Below are 20,004 nucleotides of genomic sequence, written 5' to 3' on the forward strand. Positions count from 1 at the left end.
TTAATATTTCCTTATTGATTTAATTGGTGCAACTAGTTCAGCAAGACAAAAAAAAAAAAAAAATATTGTGCCAACTCTTTATTTTGTGTAATGCCTACAGTATATGTGCCAACTGCCCCTATGCCGCTGGTCATGATTTTCTGACAACAGCGAGATCAGGCTTTAACAGGAATCAAGTGTGTCTTAGTTACATAGGAGGTGAGCTTGAAAGACAAGTGCATCAAGTCCAACCCACGTGTGCGGCTATGTCAGTACAACACCGCACATCCCTGCATGTCGTGGTCACCCAGGTGCCCATCTAATAGTCTTTTGAAACCAACGATGCTCCCCGCTGATACCACCACCTGGACGGGAATGCCACATTCTTGTCGCTCTTACAGTAAAGAACCCTCTACATAGTTTAAGGTTAAACCTCTTTTCTTCTAATTTTAATGAGTGGCCACTTGTCTTGTTAAACTCCCTTCCGCAAAAAAGTTTTATCCCTATTGTGGGGGTCACCAGTACGGTATTGGTAAATTGATATCATGTCCCCTTTCAAGCTTCAGTGCTCACAACCTTTCCTCATAACCAACATCCTCCAGACCCTTTATTAGCTTTGTTGCCCTTCTTTGTACTCGCTCCATTTCCAGTACAACCTCCCTGAGGACTGGTGCCCAGAACTGGACAGCATACTCTAGGTGGGGCCGGACCAGAGTCTTGTAGAGCAGGAGAATTATTGTTTTATCTCTGGAGTTGATCCCCTTTTTAATGCATGACAATATTCTGTTTGCTTTGTTAGGCTCAGCATTGGCATGCAATGCCAAGCTGCTGCTATCTACTAGGACCCCCAGGTCTTTTTTATTTTGAGAGATATATATATATATATATATATATATATATTGGGAACCAATGGCTGTTTTCTCTATTTGTACAATAGCTACTGTAGGTTATGAACCTTTAGTTCTGGATGGACAGTTTGATGCAGGGTAAATGAAAAAAGGAGCAGAGAGAAATATCTGCTGTTTATACATTTCCATTTTCAGCAGTTGTCATTAAATCAAGGGTTTCTGAAAGCTCTGGGTAAACAAACCCTGCAGTTTTAGGGACAGCCAGGGGCTAAGGATAGAAGACAAGCCACTTCCATCTTCACCCGTCTTGCTTCCAGGTTTGCGGGCTCCGGCTCTGACTGGCCGGAGCCACCGTTCATGGCACAGGGCTTGGAAGGAATGGCGCGGTGGCTGTTCCTTCAGAGCGCATGCACCAGTAAAGTCACTGGCTGCATGTAATATAAATATCTCCTAAACCTTTAGGAGATATTTACACAACCTATTAGGTAAGCGTGGATTAAAGGCTTACCTATAGATAAAAGTCAGTAAAAGAAGTTTACTTCCTTAATATCAGCCAATTGTTCTGAAGAAAGAACTATGAACAAATATAAAGTAGCTGGGCTCGCTGGGCACTAGAGTCATAGAATATCTCCCCTAACTACAGAACACATAGGAGAGATTAGAATACATAGTGAAGAACTAGTAATGGTACACTTTATTCAGTAAATATTAGGCGTAGCTGATTTTGTAGGGAAGGTACTCATTTACAAAAAACAGCAAGTAGGAAGAACGTTAGAATTTCCCGTAATTGACACATTGCATCATTCTTACATCAGAAATACGGTAAAAATGAAGGCTTCTTTGGTCAAACCAGTCCAAAAACTAGTTTAACTGGGGGGGGGGGGGGAAAAAAAAAAAAAAAAAAACAGCATTACATTTAGACCAATCTCGCTGTCAGATCAATGTAGGACCTTCAGCAGCAGGCATGATGGATAAATAGCTGCTCAGGTATTTGTTCTATTACAACCAAACTCCATAGGGTGATGTTAGAGGCTAAATTTGCATTCCAGGTTAAACACAACACCTGCTTTAATATAAAAATAAAGTATTAGCTTAAGATAAAAAAAAAAAGAAAAAGAAAAAAAAAAAGAACTAAAGCTGGCTAATTTTACAATGCTGATGGTTCATTCCTAGATTTTGGAACAGTTTCTTGTACAAGTTTAATTCAACTTTAAAATGCCCTTTGCCTTTGTAGATATTCATAATATTTTATGGTTAGAAACACAAGCAGCCAAAAAAAAGAAAAAAAAAAAAAAAAAAAAAAAAAAAAAAAAAGTTTACTTTTTTTGGTAGTATTATGAAGGCTTATTCACAAGGCTTCATGAAGTCTCTACCAAGACCAATGATAATGTGCAACCAATAAAACAATTTCACCGGTTTCACAACAGTGCATGCAAATCATTGGCAGGTAAATTAAACAAATTCATGCCTCCCCTTATATTAAATCAATGGTGTATTCTTTAGCTATTCCCTAGCTTTACACAACAACCTGCCATACAAATCACAACAGAATAAGGTATTCGGTTTACATTGTTCCAAAATCTAGAAGTGCTTCATTATGGAAGTGATCAAATGTGTCAAGTGTGCCTAATTTGTTGTCTTGCAGAAGGAAATTGTAGCTATACACAAATTAGTTTAAAATATTCTGTCCTTTCAACAGCACTATAAAACAAAAAACAAAAAACTGAGATCTTTCAGGATATATCTTAACACTCACTGGACATTTTTATTTTACGTCATGCTCATCTCAACTAATGTGGCAAAGTGGATGTTGGGACCTTCCTGTAGTCCAGGCTAGGAACCGCTGGACTCCTTCACCTGGGACAAAATATGGGAGATTCCCCTTTCCACTGAAGCCCAGCTTTATAACGTCCGGGGCCTCCAAGCCTAGAGCTGCTCACCACGTGCAGTCTCTGCCATAAATAACACGCACACAGAGGCAAATAGGAAATTCACCCGGGGGGTTATCAAACAAAACAGCACTGCAACACCAAGATGAGGGAAAAAAGCTGCAAGAAACAATGCATTGCATAAATGGAAAGAAAATGTAGAAGTAAACAAAGCTATAGCTTGATGTGTTATTCCAAGGGGACTCACAGAGTAAATCAAAGTGCTACCCTCCCATCTTTTGTTCAAAGAACTCAGACACAAGGAATTATTTACTTTCATACCCATAGCAAGACCTGGTATTTACACAGCACATCCCAAAAACAGTATAACTGAAAGATAAGAGGTTTTATTAGGCAGCCTGTAGCCAGGTTATGGCTATTCAAGAATTTGCAAATTATCAAACAGTAAATTCACCTTAAAACCAGTTCTGACTGTTCTTGCTAAAAGGCACTGTGGAACAATTTTATCCTTAAGCTCACAACAAAAGCTCTGAACTTGTATTCTCTCATCACCTCTCCCAGAGTACCTGCTCTATGTTCACAGGTTAGAAGGCTGGAAAGGCGGCCTGGTCATTGCTGAGAGAGCGAGTTTGTGTAACAGAGCTGCTGAGAGAACCTTCACAATTTCAAAGCTTCTGCTGTAAATTGAAGGAGGAATTGCTCCACAGTACCTGCAGGGATGAGAAGAATCACCCTTGGGGACAAAATCTCTCTCCTCCCAAAATAGGGGGTAATTGAAGTTGGTATTTTTCATTACAAAAGGAGAAGCATCTGTCAGATTTTACCAGGAAAACCCCCTTCAAATCTTTTTCTAACTATTCAAAGTGTGTAGATAAAACACCCTATATTTAGTGCCATTTTCACTTAAATGAAAGGCACCAGCTTTTTATTAAAGACATCCTGATTTCAACTGTATAAAAATTACCATTTTTATTTGCAGCTTTTTAGGTCTCCTTAGTGTTGCAAGCCGAGCATTTTATTTATTTTTAAAAATATATAAGATATAATGGCACTGCTTAACAAGAGGCTATGCAATAGGTCAATTATCTATATAAACAGACTTCGTAAGCTCTAAAATACACTGAACTGACAAGTGAACTTTGGTCATCATCACTAATGTGCAAGTCCTCTTATTTTTTAGAAATAAAAAATTGATACATTAGTATTAGATTGTAAGCTCTTCTGAGCGGGGCCCTCTTAATCCTCTTGTATTTTATTGTATTATAACTGTATGGTCTCCCTTTTATATTGTAAAGCACTGCGTAAACTGTTGGCGCTATATAAATCCTGTATAAGAATAAGAAGAATTATAATAGTGTGCTCTATAAGTATACCAGTGCACGTTCTAACACCACATGAAAGAGCAAGCATAAAGAATTAAAATTGGAGCAAAATAAGCAGTTAGACCCCTTTCACACTGGGACCGCCATGTTAGCGATAAAGTGCCGCTTGTTTTAGCGTCGTTTAAGCGCCATTGTTCGGCCACTAGTGGGTCGCTTTTAACCTCTGTTAGCGGCCAAAGAAGGGGTTAAAAGCACCTGTGTTGAGGCGTTTCCGAAGGCACTTTGTAAGTGCTGGCCATTCATTTCAATGAGCAGGGCGTTTTGGGAGTGCTGTATACAGCGCTCCCAAACATGCTGCTTGCAGGACTTTTCCTAACGTCCCGCAAGCAGTGTGAAAAGTCACTGAAATGAATGGGAGGCAGTTTTCAGGCACTATGTCTAGCGCTAAAACACCTGAAAACAACCTCAGTGTGAAAGGGGTCTAAATGGCAAACATGCCTATTATATGGGGAGACACTTTTTCTCAAGTCATCTTCCAGGACGGCACACCTGAGAGATGAGAGGCTCCTCCCCACAGGAAACACAATCAATCAACAGCTGTTTTAAGTCCACACCCTTCCCCCTGATCCTCAGTTTGATTGTGTTTCTCCCTACACGGCGAAACTGTTTGTTTTTTTCCAAATGACCGAAGCCTGGGGCTGGTGGTCTCCCCCTGGGAGCCGGACCAAATGCCTGGGAAGCCTCTGGGTCTGGCGGGATATATTTATAGTTCCCGGGGGGTTCCCCTATCCTTTCCTCGGGGGGGGGGGGGGGCAGCAGAAACTGGGAAAGCCCCCCTGAGAGCTGAAGGCCCTTGGGTACAGTGGTGTCCCCAGAACTTCAGGGGCCTTTATCCTGTCTCCCCCCTTTACCTGTCTGGACGTCCGTTCAGACGGGGGTGCTGGCCGTCAGTTCTTTCCAGGGGGATCGTATCCCCTGACTCCTGGGTCCCTGGTAGCTCGCGTGGGCTGCTGGGGAGGGCACCGCCTGAACGACCCGCGTTCTTACCCAGAAGGGAAGGCTGGAGTCAGCAGGAGCAGGCGCCCACATCCTCCTTCATAGTTTACTATGGTGAATGTCTGCCTAAACCACCTCATGGGAATGAGGAACGTACGGCATTGCCCCCCCGCCCCCCCCCCCCCCATGTGTATATACTGACTGTGCAGGACACAGCCTAACCTTGCAGCTCCCTAAAAAGGACAGCAGTTGTGGGGGGGGGGGGCACTTTGGCGGCTAGCCTCCTTGCGTGTGGACCATAAGGATGGAAAAGCAAGCCCGGTGGCTGTGGAAAAAGGGGAAGACAACAGTGAGTCAAAAATCCCCAATCCCAGCCAGATGGTTTCTGGGCATTTGAGATAATCTCCCCTGGGGTCTGGATTCAAATAGCCCAGAAGCTTTTGCTAAAGACACCAGCCACAGCTCCCTCCTACATCAGAGATGCTGTATGGTGGACAAGTGGTGCAGAGGAGCGAGTGTGCCTAAACCACCTCAGATGGGAAAGAGGTAGGTAAGGCATTTTTTCCCCTTCCACCTGTATTTACCGAGTGGTGCAGTGCAGGACCTGGGGTCTCCATAACAAAATAGCCCAGAAGCTACTGCTAAAAACCACCAGCCACAGCTTCCTCTTATAGCAGAGACACTGTGGTTATCACAACAGTAGGTTGTCAGCCTCTCCCTACATACCCGGTTGTGGTACATTAGTAGGGGTGAATACAGCAAAGAGGGTGACCTGGTAGAACAAAGAGTTCCTTACTGGCCAGGTATACCACTGAACAAGTTATTAAAGGGGTTGTAAAGATGTTTTTTTTTTTTAAAATAACAAACATGTTATACTTACCTTCACTGTGCAGCTCGTTCTGCACAGAGTGGCCCCGAACCTGGTCTTCTGGGGTCCCTCGGCGGCTGTTTCAGCTCCTCCCCGCAAGCATTTACCACCTTCATGCGAGCTCCCTCGCACGGTGGTGAGTGCTTGCGGGCGCACTCCCGTGATACAGCCGGCGGCTATAGCCGCTCGCTGTATCACTCGGCCCCGCCCCCCGGCGCGCCGCGTCATCGGATGTGATTGACAGCAGCGCGAGCCAATGGCTGCGCTGCTTTCAATCCATCCACTGCAGCCAATCAGCGACCAGGCTGAGCTGCAATGAAGCTGACGAGGAGCGAAGATTCGAGGCGTCAGGTAAGTAAAACGGGGGGGCTGGGGGCGGCGGTACTGTCAAAAGTTTTTTCACCTTAATGCATAGAATGCATTAAGGTGAAAAAATTTTTACCTTTACAACCCCTTTAATGGTGCAATGGTTGAAGGATTCAGGAGTAAGCTCCCTTGCTCAGCAGGTGCACTAGGTTATCTGGCCCTATTAGCCCAGCTGCTAGGAATCTGCTTAAAGTTGCTCCAAGATGCTTAAAAGCTGACCTAACTTTCAACAATGTGGCAGGGACCAAGCTTCTGTGTGGCACAGTAAGGGGTTCCCTTGTGACAGATCCTCCTTTTGGGGGTTGCTTGCTATGGGTAACTTTTCATAAGCTCCAACCTCCCACTCCACTCTTACATTGTGGTTATATTTTAATGCAGGGGGTAAGAAAAACCTTTTTGTTGGTTTGGGCTACAGTCCACTCAGTGACAGATCTAAAAGCGATTTACCATAAATCGTTTTTCCTATATCCTTTGATTAAGGATTTTCTGTGCAAATATATGCAAGAGCTAGATGGCTATATGATTGCTTCTTTAAGGGCTGCAGATGGCCATTTACCTCCAGGCTAAATTGGTAACCACCCTTTTTAGAGGTCTTATATTGGTCTCTAGGGCTGGGCTCATTGAGACTTTAGTTACTGATCAGCCCCACCCGTGTATGAGCTGGCTAGCGTTTGCTCAATCTACGGAGGTAAGGTAGGACAACAGCTACTATAGTAAGGTGTCCAACCATTTTAGGATTGGTTCCTTCACTGGTGGTGAAGGATTAGTATCTACAGCCCAGGCTATGCCTATGAAATAATTTGCTCCTGTTTGGTTATTTCATAAAGGGATACACCATGACTCCTCCTTGGCTGCTCACCAGTAGACCTCAGTAGTGAAGGTTTGTCCTTGCTGGGTTGTTTGGTGGCACAACTAAAGTACACATTGAGATTTGTGACATCTCTGCTGAAGCTTGTTGGGTGTCCTTTATATCCTAAAAGGTACTGCTTTGTTTGGCTACAGATCAGAAAATACAACAGGGAAGGTGGTCTGTACTTTCTGGTTTTGTGCTGCACGCCAGAAACGCACATCATTGAGTCTGGTGATGACATTTCTGCTCATAATTGTTATATTGCTGCACATCAGACCTACACAAGATTGGGGTCTGTCTGTGGGGTTTTTGTGTCCTGTATTACTGCCTTATTGGTTGCTTATCAGAAAGGCAGCAGGAAAGATTGATGGCAGGGGTAGTACATATACTGCCTTTGGTAATCGGTACAGCACCACAAGGTGGCGTCGTGCTGATTCAGACAGTGCTATTAACGGCAATAGCTGCCGCTTTTAGGCATGCGATTTGACATGTGAGTCGCATGCCAAATCGCTTCAATATGGATGTGCTATCTCTATTCAGAATTGTTAGATTGTTGCACATTAGAGATATACACGATTGAAGTTTGTCTGTGGGTCCTGTATTACTGCCTTATTTGTTGCTTATCAGAAAGGTAGCAGTGAAGATGGATGGTCCTGATTTTGTTGGAAAATACAAATTGAACCTGTGCCATGGGTAGTACACATACTGCCATTGGTAATCGGTGCAGCACCACAAAGTGACGTGCTGATTCAGACAGCGCTATTAACGGCAATGGCTGCTGATTTTAGGCATGCGACTTTGACATGTTGAGTTGCATGCCAAATCACTTCAATATGGATGTGCTATCTCTATTCAAGATTGTTGTTGCACATCAGACACATACAAAATTGAAGGTTTACTGCCTTATTGGCTGCATATCAGAAAGGACACAACAGTGAAGGTTGTTTGTCTTTTTCTGATTTGTTTTTGCTGCTCAGCAGGGAGACACATTGAGGGTAATGACATCTCTGCTCAGTATTGGTGTATGCTACACATCAGACATACACAAAGATTGAACATTGTTTGTGTCCTGTATGTCCTATATTTACTGCCTTATCATCCGTATATCAGAAAGGCACAGCAGTAAGTGGTGTTTCTCATTGATCTTCCTTGCTGTTTCTTAGGTATACACAGTAGGGGGTTGTTGGCTGCACTCCTCCAGGGAGCCACAGTATGGGGACCCCTTGTTTGTTCGACCCGAAAACTGCTTTTCCTGCGACCTGTGTAATCTTGAGGTCTGTGGTTCCGTAAGCAGGGACTGCTGGATACGCTGCGACCTGGAGTCGCGCAGTCACGAATGATACCCTTTGGAAGCCATAGTATGACTTCTCATGCGTCTTGCAGTCCCAAGTGGCAGGTTGGGTCGCACGGGTGTGGGAACCCTAAGCTTATCTGTCCCTTCTGGTTCAGGTTTTGCAATGCTGCAGGAATACGCATTGTGGAGTTATTGCCTTATTTTGCAGTAGACCAGAAAGATCGCAGCTGTAAAGGCTGTCTGTTTCTTTGTTTTTATGTTGCTGCACAGCAGAAGTACTCAACATTGAAGCTTGTTGGTGCTTTCTGTTTCATATTGCCTTACCTTATGGCACTTCAGAAAAACACAATGCTGTAGGTTGCTTGTGTTCTTTCTCTGTTGGTTCTATGTAACTGCACTACAGAACTGCATAACAGGAAGGATTGTCTTATAACTGTACTTGGTGGTTCGTCATAAATACGCAACATAGAAGTTTGGGTCTGTCTTCTCTTTATAGCCTTGTTTTGCTGTACATCAGTAAAACACCACTGTAAAAGGGGGTTCCCGTCCTTTCTGTATTTACCAGTTATGACCTAGCTAGCTGCACTTCAGAAATGCGCAGCATTTAAGGTGTGTTTGTGTCTTAATGCTTACATATTGGCCGCACATCAGAAAACCAGACTGAGGTTCAGATTTGGGTCTCTTCCCATATTTGATATTTTGGTTTAGCTAGTCACACTCAGATACACAACATTGATGTCTATGCTTGTGTCCTTTCTGTCTGAATCTATTGTGCTATATCCACAATCTATGTTTTTTTTTTTTATTTGTGATATTAATAATACATGTATCACCTTTTTGTATTTTAGCCTTCTCTTCCGTGAAAGGGCCAGGAGTTCTGGTGCAGATGTCACATGTCAGAAAGCCTCGACCCCTTACATTCAGGGATGCCAGAGCCATTTCCTAGGGTTGAAGCCCAGTAGAGTTATGGGTCACTGGAGGAAGGCGATAATGAATCGCCCTGTTTAATAAGAACTTAGGAAGTTCCGTTCAGAGGAGTTTTATGGCCTGAAGATGAAGTATAAACATGTATACCCGACCAAATAGGTTACAGCTCGGTGCATGGCCTTCATTTTGCCCTTCTAGCAAAACTAGATGTAGCAATATGAGTGTTCTTCTCCTGCTATAGATGTTAATCTCCTGAGTAGGCTCTCAGGCGTAAGTAAAACTATAGATTGGGCATGCCTTAAACCCAGGGATTAAGTTTTTGTTAATCTATTTCCCTTAAGTAGGTTTCCCTTCAGTCTTTGCTGACGTAAAGCTAAAAATGAACAAAAAGGGGTTGTCTGTCAGGGGCCCCCCTTTTTTGGCAGTTTTATTTCCCTGGACAGGGTTGTGTTAAGACAGGCCCCCTTATGGATCAATGTAGTGTCCTTGTCTTACAACACAGGTCTCTGATTAATCTTTTTAGTGGTTCTAAACAGCACCTATAGGCAGAATAGGCCATTGTTGGTAGATGTGTGACAGGCAACATTGATAACCTACAAGTTTAACATGTTTTCTGATTCCATCTTTAAGAGCCCACTCCACCTAGATCCTGCATCCGAAACAGAGAAGGCAGGGACACCGGTGGAGTAGACCGGCAGATCAGCCGCATGATCCAGCTAAGATACCTTCATCAAGCATATGGAGTAAAGGTAAAGCTTACTGCAGAACCGAGGTTCGCCAAGAGTCTTGCAGTGGTCCCACCCCAAGGTAGGCCTGAGGTACTTGATTATCCTCTCAGGTGTGCCGTCCTGGAAGATGACTTGAGAAAAGTACTAGTTACTTACCGGTAACTGTCTTTCTGGGAAATCTTCCAGGACGGCAGGCCTACTTCCCACCCGTTGGAGGAGGGAAAATTTTAGAACACTAGAAGGTGAGTATCTATGAGGAATTATTTCCCTTGTGAACCAGGTTCAGGAGTTACTTCTCTACAAACTGAGGATCAGGGGGAAGGGTGTGGACTTAAAACAGCTGTTGATTGATTGTGTTTCCTGTGGGGAGGAGCCTCTCATCTCTCAGGTGTGCCGTCCTGGAAGATTTCCCAGAAAGACAGTTACCGGTAAGTAACTAGTACTTTTTTTTTGCACAAAATGCAGAGGCCATAAACTGCAGACTTCCAATGTAATAGGAATACGCGCTGAAATGGTCTTTATGAGTCCTAAGTAAACCGATAGGATGAATTCCAGTTCACAGAATGGCTGCCTATACTATGAATAGCTTGCTTCCACAGCATTTGGAACAGACAAGCAATACTTGTTCCTTTTCTATATACAGCATCTAGTATAATATAGTGCAAGTATTTAAACAAATGAAAAATGGCCAAAATGAACCCCAGCAGCTTACACAAAGGGGGCCGATAGTCAATTTGACCAAACACTCTCTTTCACAACGGACACACGTTTCCTTTACAATTCTAAGATAGAGACCAATGGAAGAAGATTAGACTAGAGTTTCTACCCAGCCAATTCAACTTTAGTCTGACAGGGTATTGGAAATATCCGAACTTGGCAGAGTCTCATATATTAGCTTGCATATTAGCTAGGCAAATGGCTATAGGGGTTTAGAGACCGCATTTAAAGCTAACAAACCTATGTAATTAAGTGGTCAAGCCCACAGGGATGATGGACACACTTAGTAAGCATTATTACTTCAGGACCATAATCAATACATTTGATAATGAGGTCCATTGTGTATTGTACAATGTATTTTAGAGCATAAGAAGTTTAGAGCACAAAAAACCCCATAGCATTACTAACATTTTCTCTACCATCAAGTCTAAGACCCCTTTCACACTGGGGTGTTTTTCAGGTGCTTTAGCGTTAAAAAAAGCACCTGAAAGAAGCCTCATCTGCAATCCCAATGTGAAAGCCCGAGCCCTTTCACACTGCCAACGCCTGAAAAACGCCGCTTAAGACCCTTTTCACACTGGGGCTGGCAGTGTGAAAGGGCTCATGCCATCAGCGCACCCAGCCTGGTGGCAAAAATATGAAAGAGCTGCAAAGAAGCTGCTTGCAGGACTTTTTTTGACGCCCTGCCAGCACAGCGCCCCAGTGTGAAAGCACTCGGGCTTTCACATTGGGATTGCAGATGAGGCTTCTTTCAGGCACTTTACGGGCGCTTTTTTTAACGCTAAAGCGCCTGAAAAACGCCTCCAGTGTGAAAGGGGTCTTACAATAAAAAGCTAGCACTGGCAGAAAAAGTTTTGTTTAGAATCATAATCTGAATGGGTTAAACCCATTTTGCTCAAATCTCAGGTTTTTAATTTTAATGTGGGCAAAGGGATACACAAATACTCATATTGATTCCAACGGCTACTTAATCATTATTCAGGTAGCATTAGATGCATAGCCACACTCATAGAAGGCATCATATGTTATGGTTCAATGCTGTGTAGTACATCATAGGTTAGACCTTTGCAAAAGCATTCTGCCATGTTAAAGCCAATTGCAACGTTAAAAGCAGGCCTCAGCACATCTCAGTGTATATATTTGCGCTACTTAATTTGGGTCAATAACATCAACATATATCATCATAAAACAGAATCTGAGGGATTTCTATAACACTGTAGACTTTCTACCAACCTATTAAAACAAAACATTGATCTACAAATTATCCTTTTAATCACTATTGAGATCTCATGGCTGGCCCACTAACCTTGTAATAGATATATATTAGGACACTATAATAAAAAATAAATAATCACCCATGACAAATTAGGGAACATATGTGGAATATTCAATGCAAATAAAAGCTAGCTAGTGCTCATGTTTAACTGCTTGCCGCCTGCTGGCTGTCATGACAGCCAGGTGACGCGGCTCCCATTCTAGGAGGGCGTCATATGACGCCCTCGCCTTCCCGGCCCACCAGGGGGCGCGCGCCGCCAATCGCGTGAGCCAGCCGTGTCACTGGGCACCCGCAATTCCCCGGTAACACAGCAGGACCATGGATCTGTCCTGTCATAGGAGAGGAGACCGATGTGTGTTCTCAGTATAGAGCAACACCGATCGGTCTCCTCCCCTAGCGAGTCCCCTCCCCCTTCAGATAGAAACACTCCCTAGGAACATAATTAACCCCTCAATCACCCCCTAGTGTTAACCCCTTCCCTTTCAGTCACATTTATACAGTAATCAGAGCATTTTTATAGCACGGATCGCTGTATAAAATGCGAATGGTCCCAAAAAATGCGAAGTGTCCGATATGTCCGCCAAAAAAAAAAAAAAGTTAAATAAATAATAAAAATGCTATAAATCTATCCCCTATTTTGTAGACACTATAACTTGTGCGCAAACCAATCAATATACGCTTATTGCGATTTTTTTTTTTTTTTACCAAAAGTATGTCGAAGAATACGTATCGGCCTAAACTGAGGAAAAAATTTGTTTAAAAAATAAAAATTTGTATATTTATTATAGCAAAAAAGTAAATATTGTGTTTTTTTCAAACTTGTCACACTTGTTTATAGCGCAAAAAATAAAAACCGCAGTGATTTAATACCACTAAAAGAAAGCTCTATTTGTGGGGGAAAAAAAAAAAAAAAAAAAAAATCATATGGGTACAGTGCTGCATGACCGCGCAATTGTCATTCAAAGTGTGACAGCGCTGAAAGCTGAAAAAAGGCCTGGGCAGGAAGGGGGTGAAAGTGCACTGTATTGAGATGGTTACTATACAGTTAAGGATTAACCATCAGTGAATGACTGGCAAGTGTCACAATTAATGATTTTTACAACGTCCCTTAACATTTCTACCAGTACTATACCGTAAGGTAATATCCTTCCCTCATCACTACCTGATCATAGTTTCCCACACTGAGCCCAATGTAAATTTTTGATCAATGTAAATGGAGAACGTACCATCAACAGATTGATGAGCCTGTCTTGCAAATGCTTTATCAATTTCTAGAAAAGCTTTCGTCAGGACTTTTTCCATATCTTCTTCCTGTTTGAGGAACTCCCTGTTGGCAAAATAAGCATAGTATAAGCTTGAGCTACGTTCGACATTGACACAATACTCCATCATTAACTGAATAGCGTAACAAATAAATGCAAACTTACTTGATGTACTGTGTCATGAATCGGTTACAAAAATCTGCTGCTCCAGCCCCTCCATGCCCATCATACACAGCAAAATACAAGACATTATCGGTTAATTTGGCATAGTCGAACTGATCCTCGTTTTCCTTCCTCTTCCCTAATTGTGTAGAACAGCCAACCTTGGATAAATTAATGTGCGGAATGAGCTTGCCATACTTAATGCTGGGTGGAAGCTGAATAGGTTCATCGATTCGATTGTCCCAAATGCCAAACGAGTCCCAGGTGGCAGGACGCCCACTACTGTCAGGGTCAAAGCGTGATGAGAACGATCTGCGGCTGACACTGGAGCAGTGGCAGGCCGATATCACGCGGGTGTTCTCTTGTAATATGCGGGACTTCAGCAAGGCTCCTCTTCTTACCTGTGACCCTCCATGCCTTACAAATGTAACCAAGATCGCTGTTGACATTCCTTGTCTAAACAGAGTGTAGTTTAAAGAAAAAACTTGCGATCTGATCTCTTCAGTGTATTCAAATGGAATAAACTGCAAGTTAAAAAAAGAAAAGAAACAGACAGTTTACTTTATATACCATTGCGGTTAGAAAACAAAACGTTAAAATACAAGCGCAAGATACTTTTCGGTACCCCTCTGAGTTATTGTAGAACTTTACAATGGCCAGCAAGTTTTTATGAAATGTTACAAGAAGTTATAGACTGAGTGCTCATTTACACCAGAAAGTGGTACAAAAAAAAAAAAAACACAACACTTCAGTAGAATATAGCAGCTTTCACCCACCAACACTTAAAAAATAAATATACATGTGAATGACAGGAGAGCTGCACAGATTCATATGCTTGTGTTTGTTGGTGCAATGTGCACCTACAAGTGCCAGTTCACACTACAGCAACTTGGGATCCGACTTGTCAGACCTTAAGTTGCCCCAAGTCGCTGGACATAAGAAATTCCATTGAAGTGAATGAGGGCCGTCTTAATGTACACTACTGAAGTTGCTCCGACTTCAGAAAAGGTTCCTGTACTACTTCAAGGCAACGTCTATGCAACTTGTACCCATAGATTTCAATGGAAGTTGCCTCCAAGTCAGATCTCCATCTATATTGAAGCAACTTTACACGAAAAAGAAAATAATTTACACAGGTACTTCCCACGTTTACCCAGTAAACCCCCTCCCACAGTGCTGATTATTCTGTGATTGGCCACAGCCAAAGTCGCCTGTCCTGGAGGCAACTTTAAGTCACGTTGCAAGTCGCGCTGAAGTCACCTCCAAATCGCCTTGCAAAGTCACGCTGTAAATCGGGTTGCCCCTGTGTGAACCGAGCTTTAAATGTGAGTCATTATGGTTGAGTGTGTAAATAAACAGTTTAAAAGGTGAGGCACTACGCAGAGTTTTCTTTTTGTAATGTGTCTGAGTGGAGAGTTAAAGGGGAAAGGACTGGATATACTGGAGGTCAATTTAAAGTATTTGTAAACCCTTTACAACCACTTTAACCTACAGGTAAGCCTAGAATAAAGCGTACCTGTAGGTGCTTGAAATATCTCCCAGACCTGCATGGTCTAGGAGATATTTGCAAATCGCCGTAGGGCGATTTCTTCTGCGCATGCGTCGGACTTAAAGGGCACGCTGTGCCTTTTCTAGCTCGGGTCATGCTGTTTAAGGCGGCTCCCGCGCGCATGCACGGGAGTGACATCACGCGACTCCGGCCAGTCACAGAGCCGGAGTTCGCGGCCCCGAAAAGGAAGAGGGGTGGAGAACGGACGCTAGCTACTAGCGAGGAAGACGGGGACATCGATGGCTTCTCCTGCAGGTAAGTGTCACATAATGGGCTACTATGGGATGCATAGTAGCCCATTATGCTTTACCTTTGCAGGGAAACAAAGAGGAAGTAACAGCCATCAGGGTTTACTTCCTCTTTAAAGGAAAAGCACTGGAATACTGTGAACTTCCTTAGGTTATTATGCAGCATGTATGGTGGTGTCCAGCTGAGAGAGGATTGCTGCTGGGGATACGGAATGTATATTGATCCCATTTAAAAGGGGACACAAACCATATATGACCTGACATTTACAGGTAGGTCATAGCCGCTAGATGAGAGCACATCTGGTAAAAGTGAAGCACTGAGGTGGGGAGGAGTGGTGGTGTGCACTGTAGTGGTAAACGAGAGATACACAAGTGTTTTCCAAGAAAGATTATTCAGTTAAGTTTGATTTGATATTGGTGTTTGTTTGAGATACAAAGCATAAGGGGGCAACAAGTTAAAATTTGTAGTGACATGTTGGTTTAGCGCTACATTTTACAGAAGTACCATGCCATCCAGTTGCACTACTTTTGGTGCAGTTCAGCCCATTCAAAATGAATAGGCTCAAATCGCACTGCAAGTGAATTGCACAGGAATGCACAGCAGATTCCTGGTGTAAACTGGCCCCGATTGATCCCAAAAAAAATTGAAAAATATGCCATTGCCGTTTACACACCTTCTAAAAATGCAAAGCCAACTATCAATCTGATTCAATTGTTCTTGTGTTTTCTGAACCACCAACCTATGCAGAGCAGGAATTCTGCTTTCAGTGGTTGCATGCTTCCAGGTCAGTGTCTGCTGTAATGTTGAAGCAATAGCCAATGCATTTTCAGGAGGCCAGCAAATTTAAAAGTAATAAGTTCACCTTGATCGCTATATGATACATATTGGAAGCAAACGCGAATATCTTTGAGCAATTATTGGATAGCAAAAAAAATTATTCCACCATGGAAGCTGAGCAGTGCATACACCTTTGCCAAGATAAATGATATATTTTATAATAATTGGGCAACCTGGGTACATTTAATTTCCACTCAAGTTTAATTGCAAAGGGACACCACATTTACTGCTGACTGTGTTGCTCAGACTGTTATCAAGATGATTTTACTATTGTACCTGACTAGCAGGTCCCCCCCCCCCCCATGTGTCAACAAAAGCTTTTTTTACATAGCCCCTGCTCGTCTACCACACCCACTTTACCCATCCTCCTCACGTGGTCTACTTTTGGTCAATCCAGTTCCAACATAAAATACCTAGAGGGTATCTGTGGGGTAAACTCATATGAAAAAGGAGTGGAATTCTAAAAATACTAATTCTACAGGCCTAAACCGGTTGTCATTACTTGCTGTAAAAGTAGAATACAAAATCCGTATTGCATTTGTGATTTATATACGGATTTCTCAGCGCTTGTGAAACACTATCTTTTTCTGTATACCCAACTGGAATGCAAAAATTAAATAAAAATGATATATCTCCCTCAATAAAAAACGCTGCTAAAACGACAGTAAAGCACCGCTAAAACTAGCAGTATCGCTTTAACGGACACCAACCCCAGTGTGAAAGTACCCTCAGAGGGAATGCACTAATGATGTCGACATGCATAGTAAATATCTCCTAAACGGTGCAAGTTTAGGAGATATTTACAGTACCTACAGGTAAGCCTTATTAAAGGCTTACCTGTAGGTACAAACAGGAAAATTTTACTTCCTATCCCCCCCCCCCCCCTTTTTTTTTTTAAAACGAGACACACTGGAGAATGTAATAAAAGTCAAAGCCATTTTATTTTAGCCTGCGTATTCAGTGGCTAACTTTTGCCTGGCAGCACTAGGGTCATCGGTACAAATCCCAACCATGGCACTACCTGCCTAGAGATTGTATGTTCTCCCTGTGTGTATTTCCTCCCACACTCCAAAGAAATGCTGGTAGATTAACTGGATCCTGTCTAAATTGGCCCTACTATGTGTATGTATGAATTTCAGTTAGGGAACTTAGATTGTAAGCTCCTTGAGGGCAGGGATAGATATATATATATATATATATATATATATACACACACACACACACACACATACACATACACACACACACGTTTTTTTTTTTTTTTTGCATAAATTGATGCCTGAAACGGAAAAAAAAAACAAAAAAAAAACACACCACACACAAAAGTGTAAGGGGTCCCAAGGTTTGAACTTGCATTGAAGATTTAAGCGCAGTGATGGTAGCGGATGGGATATTCTCCCAGCCATCACTGTAAAACTATAACTGGGGACTGCCCGTATATTCCAACAGAACAGGAATCTAGCAGCAGCCCCAATCCACTCCCGAATCCTTCATGTGAAGATCTATAGATGTAAGCCTTTCAGGTCTGATCAGAACTGGGTCACCATGTCCTCTATACAGACAATCTAAATTGAAGCAGCTGTGCGCAGTAACCAATCAGCTCCTACCTTGTTTGGTTAAGCTTTGTAAACGAAAGACAGAAGCTGATTGGTTGCTATGCCCAGCTGCTCCAGTTTTAATAGATTCCCTCCAATGAATGGAGGCAATGTCTGAGATTCCATGGCGGCCAGGCTCTGATGACTGTAAACTGATACACGCAGCACTAGGGTGACCTGTTGTATAGAGATCACCGTGTCACTAAGCTGCGATGACCGATCGCTCGGAGCACCACACACAGCGATGTCCGAGGTGTGGATCAGTTACCACCTTGGAACATTCTAGGTTCCAGCAGGCGTGACGTCACAGGCCGAACGCCAACACCCACCCCGCACACAGCGCTATCACACCTCGCTCTTATCGCTCTTCTCTCCCCGCAGGCCGGACATTCCACCACACTCAGGACAACACCCAACATACACGGGAAAACATACTAAACACAGCGGGGGGGCACCTTACATGGAATGTTCACAGAAGGCCGCCTCAGGAAAGCTCAGGGGTCTCTCACCTTCTATGGCTCCAACCAGAAGACCGCAGATAAGGGTAATCCTGCTCTGACCGACTGCTACATACAAACTGAATTCTCCACAGAATGCCGACCAACCAGCTACCACTATTCCCGCCCCTCAGAGGAAGCTAGCCAATAGCCACTAAATGTTAGAGCCGCCGCCTCCACGACTTGGCTATTTACCAGAGAGCAATACAGGAGGCGGGGCGGGGGTGGGTTCCGTGACTAACCCAGTTCTCAGCGCCTATTGGATGACTGAGTCTCCATTAACCAATAGGTGTGTAGGAACGGCAGGCCCGCCCCCCCACCCATGCTGGGTCCTATGTTGTGCTTTGGGTTATTTGGAATCATTAACAATCAGTAGTGTTGTGGATGAGAACACATGACTGTGACAAGTCCTGGCGGTGTCAGTAGAGATGTGTGAGCTTAATCATCTGATTACAGAGGTTTCCTTGGAGAGGGATACATTCACAACAATACATGACAGCTAAATGGATAAAAAAAATGTGAATGTAATATATGTAAAGCGCTGTGTCAATTGACAGCATTATATAAGTACCTGTAACATATATATATATATATATATATATATATATATATATATATATATATATAGCCAGACTAAGGACATGGATTACTGGAATCATTTCCTGTGGTCTGATGAGATCAAGGTATACTTATTTGGTTCAGATGGTGTCAAGTGTGTGTGGCGGCAACCAGGTGAGGAGTACAAAGACAAGTGTGTATTGCCTACATTCAAGCATTGTGGTGGGAGTGTCATGGTCTGGGGCTGCATGAGTGCTGCCGGCACTGGGGAGATACAGTTCATTGAGGGAACCATGAATGCCAATATGTACTGTGACATACTGAAGCGAACATGATCCTCTTCCTTTGGAGACTGGGCCGCAGGGCAGTATTCCAACATGATAACGACCCCAAACTCACCTCCAATACGTCCACTGCCTTGCTAAAGAAGCTGAGGGAAAAGGTGATGGACTGGCCAGGCACATCTCCAGACCTAAACCCTATTGAGCATCTCTGGGGCATCGTCAAACGGACGGTGGAGGAGCGCAAGGTCTCCAACACCTGTGAAGCTCTGGTGAACTCCATGCCCAAGAGGGTTAATGCAGTGCTGGAAAATAATGGTAACCACACAAAATATTGACACTTTGGGCCCAATTTGGACATTTTCACTTAGGGGTGTACTCACTTTTGTTTGCCAGCGATTTAGACATTAATGGCTGTGTGTTGAGTTATTTTGAGAGGACAGCAAAGTTACACTATTATACAAGCTGTACACTCACTACTTTACATTGTAGGAAAGTGTAATTTCTTCAGTGTTGTCACATGAAAAGATATAATAAAATATGTACATAAATGTGAGCGGTGTACTCATTTTTGTGAGATAATGTATATGTGTATATATATATATATATATATATATATATATATATATAGCGATGGTAGATCTATGATCTACCATCTGCTAGGTAAATTTAGTGAATTGCTCGTTAGGGGGAGTTAGATTTGCCTCTGTTCCAGCTTGGCTGACGTTGCGTGTGATTCCACACTGAGCCGGTGGGTGTCGTTGTTACCATAGGCTGGTTTTGGAAGGGCAGCGTGTCGAAGCGTATGGGTGCTCCTCTGTCCCGGAGACAACTCGGTGGAGGTGGTCCTCCGAGTTGCATTCTGGGCGAGGGTATTTATAGGACAGACGCCTAGTTTTAGGGTTCGTTTTACAGCCACCTGCTGGCCCTCCTGGCCCACAGGTATGCATTAGA

The 20,004-nt window shown here is 43.2% G+C and overlaps 1 protein-coding gene across 2 annotated transcripts in view; it reads right to left on the bottom strand.

Moving 5' to 3' along the window:
• Positions 1-18,414, bottom strand: part of PPM1K (protein phosphatase, Mg2+/Mn2+ dependent 1K) — a 38,224-nt gene extending 19,810 nt beyond the window's left edge. Inside the window, exons 1-3 of one of the 2 annotated variants that reach the window (XM_073600866.1) lie at positions 18,224-18,414; positions 13,488-14,008; positions 13,287-13,387 (exon numbers count right to left, since the gene is read on the bottom strand). In XM_073600866.1, coding sequence (XP_073456967.1) covers positions 13,287-13,387; positions 13,488-13,933 — 547 coding nt within the window. In that variant the 5' untranslated portion in view covers positions 13,934-14,008; positions 18,224-18,414. Of the gene's footprint in view, positions 1-13,286; positions 13,388-13,487; positions 14,009-18,174 lie in introns of both variants that reach the window. The other variant, XM_073600872.1, reaches the window with a different exon arrangement.
• Positions 18,415-20,004: the final 1,590 nt, after the last annotated feature.

Source organism: Aquarana catesbeiana, linkage group LG01 (genome assembly GCF_042186555.1).
Source record: "Aquarana catesbeiana isolate 2022-GZ linkage group LG01, ASM4218655v1, whole genome shotgun sequence".
NCBI lineage: Eukaryota > Metazoa > Chordata > Amphibia > Anura > Ranidae > Aquarana > Aquarana catesbeiana.